Below are 11,016 nucleotides of genomic sequence, written 5' to 3'. Positions count from 1 at the left end.
ACTATAGTCCGCCCCTCCAACGGTCTGAGGGACAGTGAACTGGCCTCCTGTTTTAAAAGTTTGAGGACCCCTGGTGTATAGGAATGTGACTGCCTTTTGCACATTTGTTTAATACCCTGAGACTTTGCCAATTACTTTATCAGTCCAAGGAGGTTTTTGACAGATTCCCTAGGGTTTTCAAGGTATAGAATCATGTCGTCTGCAAAGAGGGATAACTTAACTTCCTCTTTTCCTATTTGGATACCCCTTATTTCCTTCTCTTGTCTGATTGCTCTGGCTAGGACTTCCAATACTATGTTGAACAGGAGGAATGAGATTGGGCACCCTTGACTTGTTTCAGTTTTCAGGGGAAATGGTTCCAATTTCTGTCTGTTTAGCATTCTGTTAGCAGTATGTTGGAACATACCTACTATGTCGAGGTATGTTCCATCTATGCCTAGATGCTCAAGGGTCTTTATCAAGAAAGGGTGCTAGATTTTATCAAAAGCTTTTTTCGCATCTAATGATATAATCATGTGGTTTTTGTCTTTATATTTGTTGATGTATTCAATTATGTATATGGTCTTGCAGATATTGAACTAGCCCTGCATCCTGGTGATGAAGCCTATTTGGTCATGGTGTATGATTTTTGAGATGTGTTGTTGGATTTGATTTGCTAGAATCTTGTTGAGAATTTCAGCATCTATGTTCATCAAGGATATTGGCCTGTAGATCTCTTTCTTTGTTGGATCTTTACCTGGGTTGGGTATCAATGTGATGTTAGCTTCATAAAATGATTTGGGGAGAATTCCATCTTTCATGATTGTCTGGAATACTTTCAATGGGATTGATATCAGTTCCTCCTTGTATGTTTTGTAGAACAGAATCTACTACTTTTAAGTTCAATCTCTCTTTAAAGGTAACCATATATTAGTTTTGCTCATTTTGTTTTGTTTTTACTTATGTATAAAACGAATCATGAAATATGTACTTTTCAATGTCTGGCTTCTTTTGCTCAGCATTGTTTGTGAAACATTTAAAGATAAATTAGGCAGTCTAAACCAAGTTTAGGAACACAAACTTGGAGACTTGTAGCTATATTTCATTGATTTAATATTAGACCCATTTCTACAGAAAAGGAAGACAACTAATGTCCATTGAGTACTTGTTATATGCCAAGTAATACACTGTTTCCTTTAAAGTCTTTAATAACTGTATGAAGTATATATAATTATTTCTGTTTTATAAATAATAAAACTAAGATTAAGCAAGTTATTTCTGTACCCACAGTTACAAATGAAAGAGCCAAACTCTGAACCCACGTCTGTCTGATTCCATCACCCCACAATATTCCCCATAGCCACAGAATTTTCTTTTACCTGTTTTTCGAAACCAATGAGCTTCATTAGCCCGCAAATCCAAAGTCGAGGGTCTTCCATCAAAAAGAGCAAGTTTCAGGAGTGCTGCATCAAACAGGAAAAATTGAGACTAAATTTTTAAACTTATACTTTAGCAAATTTGTTAATCCTGCTTTAAAAAGTCACACGTAAGTTTGAATTTAGAAAGATCTTTTTTGTGTATGCATGCGTGGGTGCATACCAAAAGTAATTAAAATGACAAAAAGCATTACCAAGCTCTAAGAAGCTATTAACTCAAACTTTGGGGAACAAACATATCTTTGAAAAGATTTATAATTTTAATTAGTACCATCATTCACTACCTGAGGTAGAAAGATATGATTTACATGTAAAGAAATAAAGAATAGAAACAATCTTTAAAAGACTGAACTAGAGATTGAGAATTGGAAGGGTATCAATACACTGGCATAATATTTACTGAGCTTGCTTGCAAGCTCAGTACAGAACCAGAATGTGCCATGATTACCAGAGAGCATTTATTACATACTCCATGCCCTTCTGAGAAATAAGAATGTCAACCAGCAAAGTTTTTCTCTTTTGAAAAGCTTTGGCTTCTAAACCATTCTGCTATGTTTAACACCCTGTTGACAAGTATAAAATTAAACTACTAATAGGATAGAATTTCTAAGATATGGACTTTTTGGTATGTTTTGGACACAATGAAAGAGGTACATGGGCAGTAAAAATTGGAAACCTGTCAGACAAAAGGAACATCATGTAAGAAAGCATGGAGTTGGAAGAAGAAATGCCATATAGCTAGGAGACTGGCTTGAATGAAGCAGACATGGAAGAATTATTAGAAGATAAGGGAGAAGAGAGAGACTTACGTAGAAAGATGGACAATTTCAAAATAAGAGAATAAACTATCTGAATTTGAATCAGAGGGCATGAAAAACCAGCAGGGTTCTGAGCATTTTTATTTGTCTTGATCATTTTTGCCTATTCAATTCCTAGGTTAGGATCAAGTGGCAATTAGGAAGGAAGGAAGGGAGGAAGGGAAATGTCCTTAAAATAAACTAGAATGAAAACAGCTAAAATCACATTTGGAGATGAATGCTAATAATGACAAATCTTTCTCTGCTTGTGGATTAAGAAACCAAAATAGACTCCTGTAGCAAACTTTAATAAGGAGCATGAAACTTAACTCAAACATAAGGTTAAAGTCAGTGTACTTGGAGAATCTGATAGAGGATAGAGGCAAGAAGAAGAACTAAAAATAACCAAGGAGATATTTACCTGTATTCAAGCAAGTCAAAAGTCTATCCATTTCATTCTTTCTGAAAAATAAAGAAAATAGTGTTTTCCAACAGTTTCAAAGCTTTACTATGGAAAATAACTAAAAAGAGACAATATTTGTGCCTGAGAGCTGGGCTACAAAAGTGTGAAGTTTATTGTTCAAGACTCGACTCTATCATTTCAACACACTTTTCCCCCACTATAGGATATGGTTACTAATCCCCAGTGCCCTCATATACTGTCTCTTTTCTACTTCAACACCTATTCTCAGCAAAAGACTTTAATGACTGGTAAGATCTTACAGCACAGGGTCATAGTATTTGAGAGCAGGTAGTGATCTCTGTAATTTATAAGTTTTTATTTTTTTGAAGAGGGGGACTAGAACCCTTGTTTCAAACAAAATTGTTTAAAAGAAAAGATAAAAAGTAGAGCTGCTCTGGTTGAACCAAAGTTGGGAGGAGTCCTGGAGCTTCACTTTCCTGGAAGTCTTTGAGGCATTGCCACAAAATTTCCAGGGTTCTGAGGAATGCAGTTTAAAACACCACTTACCTAGTACAGACTCCTCACTTTACAGATGAGGGAAGAGACCTGTTGACAAGGTCATACAGTCTGTGACAATGTCAAGACTACTACCCAGGTCTCTTAACCCTCTTGTTAAGCTTCTTTAAGTAGTACATAAATTTTAACAAAGGACTTCTGGCTTCTAGTTCTGCATGTAAGGAGCTTGGAGGTCACCATTCTGTTGTAGCAACAAGTAAAAAGCTGAACAGACTGAAAAATCAACAACACTTCTTGGATCCATGAGGTGAGGAAAAAGAACAAACTACTGCCCCGCAAGCTGAAGAGACAGACAGGAGAGTACAGAGAATATAGGGGAAAACAACTGCACCAAAGATTGGAGAAACAGACTGATGACTTACTAGAGCAGAGACTCAAGAGTGAAAACAACCACTCCTATTCAGCAACATATCAGAAGTCCTAACAAGAGCGATGTGGCAACAGAAAGAAATAAAAAGTCATTCAAATTGGAAAAGAAGGAAGTCAAACTATCTCTGTTTGCTGAAGACATAATTGCATATGTAGAAAACTCTAAAGACTTCTGCAAGAGGCTATATCCCTCATAAATGACTCCAGAAAAGTCTCAGCATACAAAATCAATGTACAAAAAGCGGTAGCATTTCTGTATACCAATAACACTCAAATTGAGAACTAAATCAAGAGATCAATCCTATTTACAACACATACACACATACACACACATCCCCTAGGAATACACTTAACCAAGGAGGTGAAAGATCTCTACAAGGAAAACTACAAAACACTGATAAAAGAAACTGCATACAACACATAAATGAAAGAACATTCCATACTCATGGGTTGGAAGAATCAATATTGCTAAAATGATTATACTGCCCAAAGCAATCTACAGATTCAACACAATCGCTATCAAAATATCAAAATCATTTTTCACAGAACCAGAAAAAACAATCTTAAAGTTTATATGGAACCAAATGAGCCCAAATAACCAAAACAATCCTAAGTAAAAAGAACGAACATGGAGGCATCACAATGCCTGACTTCAAATTATACTACAAGGCTATAGTAACCTAAACAGCATGGTACTGGTAAAAGAATAGAAAGATAGATCAATGGAATAGAATAGAGAATCCAGAAATAAAGTCATATAACTAAAATTAATTGATCTTTGACAAAGTTGATGCAAGCAAACAATGGGGAAAGGACACTCTATTCAATAAATGGTGCTGGGCAAACTGGTCAGTCATATGCAGAACAAAACTGAACCACCTTCCTCTCACCATATACAAAAATTAACTCAAGATGGATTAAATATTTAAAAGTTAGACCTGAAACTATAAAAATCCTAGAAGAAAGCCTAAGAAAAACTCTTCTGGACATCCGTCTAGGCAAAGAATTTATGTCTAAGACCCTGAAAGCAAATGCAACAAAAATAGGCAAATGAGATGTAATTAAACTAAAAAGCTCCAGCACTGTGAAATAAATAATCAACAGAGTGAACAGAAAACTTACAGAATGGGAGAAAATATTTGCAAATTATGCCTCAAAGGACTAATATCTAGAATCTACAAAGAACTCCAAACAACTCAACACACACACACAGACACACCATGAAAAAGCTGGCAAAGGACATGAATAGATACTTCCCAAAAGAAGACATACAAGTGGCCAACAAACATATGAAAGCAATGCTCAACATCACTAATTATCAGAGGAAAGCAAATTAAGGTCATAGTGAGATATCATCTTACACTAGTGAGAAACGCTCCTATTAAAAAGTCAAAGTTTACTGGTTTGGATCCAGTCAGAGGAGGCCTCCACAATTTTGTGAGTTTTACCTCTGAGAGCTCAGCTAGGTTTTCACAATGAATATTAGAGGAAAATCCCTTCAAGCTTCCGGCAGGAGGAGGGAAAAGAAACCATTTTGAAATATACTACAGCACTCTGTTCTTAACAAGATCTGCCCTCAAAAGAAACTACTTAACCAGAGTCTGACTTTCTGAGGTGTATCAGAGCATAACTGACCTGGGGAAGGGAAATACTCTTTCTATCCACTCTAGTTATCCTGTGCCACCTAAGGGAGGAGAAAAAAACTGAGAAGTGCTTATACAGTTCACAGTTCAGAGGCAAAGGTTCACTAAAAGACTGAGACCTAATCATAGGAGTGTAGAATGTGCCTCCCTCCCCCCACAATTCACCACCACATTACTAAAGGCTTGTTAACAACAGTTTCTTTTACCTGGTATATCACATGTGGCTATCAAGAAAAAAATTAGAAGGCATAATAAAAGGCAAAAAACAATTTGAGAGACAGAGCAAGCATCAGAACCAGACATGGCAGGGATGTTGGAGTTATCAGACTGGGGATTAAAGACAACTATGATTAATGTTGTAAAGATTCTGATGGAGAAAGTAGACAATATGTAAGAGTAGGTGAGTAATGTAAGCAGAGAGATGGAAATCCTAAGAAAGAACCAAAAACAAATACTAGAGATCAAAAACACTGAGACAGAAATGAGAATGCCTTTGATGGGCTTATTAGTAGACAAAGCTGAGGAAAAAAATCTCTGAGCTTGAGCATATATCATTAGAAACCTCCAAAACTGAAAAGCAAAGAGAACAAAGTCTGAAAAAAAAAAGAACTGAATATCCAAGGACATTGGGACAATTACAAAAGGTGCAACATATGTGTAATGAAAATTCCAGAAAGAGAAGAAAAAAGAATGGAACAGAAGAAATATTTGAAATAATATGACTAAGAATTTCCCTCTAATTAATGTCATATATCCAAGAAGCTCAGAGAACACTGAGCTGGATAAGTGTCAAAAAATATCATTTTGAAACTACAGAAAATAAAATATACAGAAAAATTTCTGAGAGAAGCCAGAGGAGAATAATAGAGGAACAAAGGTAACAATTACATTCCACTTCTGGCCAGAAACCACGCAAGCAAGAATTGCTCTAACAGATAACTGTTTGTTTAAAATAATAACAACTATATATTTGAAGAAATCATATCAGTACTCTACAATCTCTTCCAGAAGACAGAAACAGAAGGAATACTTTCCAACTCATTCCATGAAGCCAGAATTACCCTAATACCAAAATCAAACACAGATATTACAAGAAAAGAAAAACCCCACAAAAGAATATTAGCAAATGGAATTTAAGAATATATAAAAAGAATTATATGCCACAACCAAGTGGGATTTATCCTAAGTATGCAAGGCTGTTTCAACATTCAAAAATCAAATTGCATTATCTATCACTTCAATAGGCTAAAGAAGAAAAATCATATAATCCTATAAAATAGATGCAGAAAAATCCAACACCCACGATAAAAACTCTAAATAATTTGGGAATGGGGTGTACTTCCTCAACTTGATAAAGAATACCTACAAAAAACCTACATCTAACATCACATTTAATGGTGAGAAACTCAAAGTTTTCTCACTAAGATAAAAAACAAGGCAAGGATGTCCCCTCTCACTACTCCTTTTCAACACTGTTCTGAAAGCCCTACTGCTATTGTCTGAATGTTCATGTTCCCCTGAAATCCCTATGTTGAAATTCTAATCTCCAATGTGATGATATTTGGAGATGGGGATTTTGTGAGGTGATTAGGTCATTAGGGTAGAGCCTCATAAATAGGATTAGTGCCCTTATAAAATAGTTTTGCCATGCCCCTTTGCCATGCAAAATTATAATGAGAAGATGGCCATCTATGAGGAAGAAGGCCCTTATCAGACACCAAATCTGCTGGCCCACTGATCTTGGACTTCCCAGCCTTCAGAGCTAGGAGAAATAAATTTCTCTGTTTATAAGCCACTCAGTCTATGGCATTTTTAAAAAAGCAGAATAAATAAATTAAGAGATATAACTACTGTAATAAGACAGGAAAAGGAAATAAAATATCTTTTATTTTGGTATTTAAGGAAGGAAAGAAAGGAAAGTATCTTTGTTTGCAGATGACATGTTCATCTATATAGAAAATCCAAAATATATGACAAAAAACCCTCCTATAACTAATAAGTGATTATAGCAAGGTTGCAGGATACAGTTATTATACAAAAGTCTTTCTTATATACTTTTTAATATATCAAAGATGAACAAGTGAAATCCGAAATTAAAAACACAATACCATTTTACATTAGCACCTCCAAAAATGAAATACTTAGGTATAAATCTTAATATACATGAGGAAAACTTTAAAACTGATGAAAGTAATCAAAGAAGAACTAAATAGAAAAGTATTCCATGTTAATGGAGGATGACTCAATATTGTCAAGATGTCAGTTATTCCCAATATGATCTATAGCTTCAATGCAATTCTAATAAAAATCCCCGTAAATTATTTTGTGAATAATGACAAACTAACTTTAAAGTTTATGCTGAGAGGCAAAAGACCCAGGATAGCCAACATAATATTGAAGGAGAACAAAGTTTGAGGACTGACACTCCTAACCTCAAGACTTACTATAAAGCTACAGTAATTAAGATGGTGTGGTATTGGTGAAAGAATAAACATATCAGTGGAACAGAATACAGGGCCAAGAAATAGACTCACATAAATACAGTCAACTGATCTTTTACAAAGGAGTAAAAATAGTCTTTTCAACAAACGGTGCTAGAACCACTAGACATCCACATGCAAAAAAAAAAAAAAAAAAAAAAAGAAAGAAAAAAAAAGAATTTAAACACAGGCCTTACTCTCTTTACAAAAAATAAACTCAAAATGGAACACACATGTAAATGTAAAAGAAAAAATATAAAACTTCCAGAAGACAACACAGGAGAAAACATAGATGACCTTGTGTTGGCAATTATTATTTAGATACAACATCAATGTATGAAATAAATAATTGATAAGCTGGACTTCATTAAAATTAAAAAAGTGTATTGGACAAAACACAATGTCAAGAGAATGAGAAGACTGGGAGAAAAGTTTTGCAAAAGACACATCTGATAAAGGGCTGTCATCTAAAATATACACAGAATTCTAAAACTCAATGAAAACAACCCGATTAAAAAATGGGCCAAAAAACTTCTGAGTTGATGAAAGCATCAAGGTGTTGGGATGATGATGTATCTGGAGAGAGAATGGAAACCCCCCAACACCTCCCACCCCAAAACTTTGCCCTTTGCACCTCTTCCATTTGGTTGTTCCTGACTTGAATCTTTTATAATAAACAAGTAAATATACATAAAATGTCCCAAGTTCTGTAAGCCATTCTAGAAAGTTATCAACTCAAGGAGAAAGTCATAGGAATATGATCTGTGGCTGGTCAGTCAAAAGTCCATGAGGGCTGGACTTGAGATTGGCAATTGAAGTGAGGACAGACTTATATGGACTGAGCCTTTCAAATTGTGGGATCTGATGCTAACTCCAGGTCGACAGTATCATTTGCTGGCACTGTAAAACATTTCAGAACTGGCGTCAAGAGTGACATTTGTTACACCATGTTAGCTCATGGAAGCATGAGTTTTGGGAAGAGACATGATGAAAGTGGGGAGATGAGGAACTTTTGACCTGGGTGTCCACGTGGTTACCCATGGTATGAAGTGGCAGCGATACTGTGCTCAGTTACTAAAGGTAAACTATCATTGAAATTTAGAGATGAACCCAACTCCCAGGGAGTTGATTAGATGATAAGGAAATGTAAATTGATAAGAAAAGGGCATATTATCCAATCCCTTGGTCACTGTTAACTGTAATAGCTAAAATGAAATTAAGGGAGAATGCTGGATTGACCTTGATGCTAGACCAAGCCCAGATTTTGGTAAGTCTGAGCTTTAGCCACCGGTTTCAAAGTAGGCCCTTCTTCCAAGGGAACAATTATGAAGAAATAACAGAAAGTACCTCTAAGATTTTTGGTCACCAAGAAGGTAGTCAATGTGGAGGTCGTGCAAAACCAAGAATATTGAAAGCAGGGAGTATAGTGTGAAAAAGTTGTTTGATTTTGTATATCAGTATCACTGGTTTCCTGAGGAATCTTTACTAGAAAGAAGTATGAAAGTAACTAATTTAGGGTCGCTGCCTTTGGTTTCGAATGCTGTACTACCAAAGACTGGATGAACCAAAGGGAGTTCCTGATGATCCTCCAACATTAAAGGGCTCCAACACCCTTACAGAAATCAAAGAAGGCAACCAATTCCTGATCAAAACCCCAGGTATCCATGCCATAAGAGATAAGATAGACAAATGGGGCCTCATTAAACTGAAAAAATTCTGCAAAGCAAAAGAAACCAGAGTGGGGAGACAGTCCACAGAATGAGAAAAAACATTTGCCAACTGCATATCTGACAAAGGCCTAACATCTAATGTCTACGAAGAACTCAAACATGCCGAAAAGAAAAAAGCAAACAGCCTCATTACAAAGTAGGCAAAAGATATGAACAGACACTTCTCAAAAGAAGACATGCAAGCAGTCAACAGACACATGAAAAAGTGCTCAGCCTCACTCATCATCAGAGAAATGCAAATCAAAACCACATTGAGATACCACCTAATCCCAGTAAGAATGGCCATCATTAATAAAACAAACAACAACAGATGCTGGTGAGGATGCAGAGAAAAGGGAACGCTTCTGCACTGCTGATGGGAATGCAAACTAGTTCAACCTCTATGAAAAACAGTGTGGCAATTTCTAAAAGAACTAGAAATTGACCTTCCATATGACCCAGCAATCCCCCTATGGGAATATGCCTGGAGGAATTAAAATCATTCTACCAAAAGGATACCTGCACATGCATGTTTATTGCAGCACTATTCACGATAGCAAAAACGTGGAACCAACTGTGCTGCCTTTTGAAACTGGACTGGATTAAAAAAATATGGTACATATACACATACATTATGTAGCCATAAAGAAGGACAAACATATGGACTTAGCAGCAACTTGGATGGATTTAGTGTCTATAATACTCAGTGATCTATCACAGAAACAAAGAACAGAGTTCCATATGTTCTTACTCATAAGTGGACCCTGAACGTTTACCATAATACTACAAGAAAGGGATTGGCAGTAGTGGGATACTGCCAGGGTGGGGGTGGGGACACAACATCAATAAGGGTACCTGATCTCAAACCAGGCACTGTGGGGACCAAAGGGAGGTTCAAACTTTACCTATACGATGCCCACTTGTATACCTAATCCTGAACTGTACCCCACCCACATTATTAAAATAAAATATAAAAACAGAAAAATAAATAAATTTTAGCTTTCATTTTCCTATTAACTCACTTTGTTAAAGTGAAACATGTTATTGATTATAAATGCAGTTAGTTTTTTTGGGTAAATTCACTTATCAACAAATCTATTTCACAAGTGTAATTTCTAATGCTCAGTATTTCTACTTCTTTTTAAAAGACAATGGTGTAGAGGTTGTAATCAGTATTACATGTTTGTTTCACTCACAATAAACACCAAGAAAATGAAAGGATTCACCAATTGCAAATTTGCTAAACCTATCTAAAATTAAGTTATTTTATGAGCCCCAGATTGAAAGAGAAGCTGAGTTTTTCTAGAATCTCACTTTCAAAACTATATTTTTTGGTACAGATCAATTTTTTATCCACAGCTGTAATCAGGAATGGATAAAGGTTATATAGACAGCAGCTCTGTTCTGTGTCTTTTCAGCAAAATATGACACCGGATCTTTCACCTTCCCAGTCAAGATGCTCAGGGTCTTGAGGGAATATAGATCACACACTCTACCAGCTGTCTCTCTGGGGCTCACTGACCATATGCTTCTTTCTCCTTGGCTTGGTCTATTTCACTAGCTACAACACCAGGTAGACAGTACCATTAAAAGATGTACCTGGTCATAACCACCATGAGTTAGT

The 11,016-nt window shown here is 35.9% G+C and overlaps 1 protein-coding gene across 1 annotated transcript in view; it reads right to left on the bottom strand.

Moving 5' to 3' along the window:
* TEX11 (testis expressed 11) overlaps positions 1-11,016 on the bottom strand; it is a 179,021-nt gene that overhangs the window by 93,195 nt on the left and 74,810 nt on the right. Inside the window, exons 10-11 of the mRNA XM_021712871.1 lie at positions 2,634-2,674; positions 1,359-1,442 (exon numbers count right to left, since the gene is read on the bottom strand). Of these exons, the coding sequence (XP_021568546.1) occupies positions 1,359-1,442; positions 2,634-2,674 (125 nt within the window). The remainder of the gene's footprint in view (positions 1-1,358; positions 1,443-2,633; positions 2,675-11,016) is intronic.

The sequence above is a fragment of the Carlito syrichta genome, unplaced genomic scaffold (assembly GCF_000164805.1).
Source record: "Carlito syrichta isolate Samal-C Ts95f unplaced genomic scaffold, Tarsius_syrichta-2.0.1 Scaffold303676, whole genome shotgun sequence".
Taxonomy (NCBI): Eukaryota; Metazoa; Chordata; class Mammalia; order Primates; family Tarsiidae; genus Carlito; species Carlito syrichta.
The sequence above is the reverse complement of the archived record's forward strand: the minus strand, read 5'-3'. Positions and strand labels throughout refer to the sequence as shown.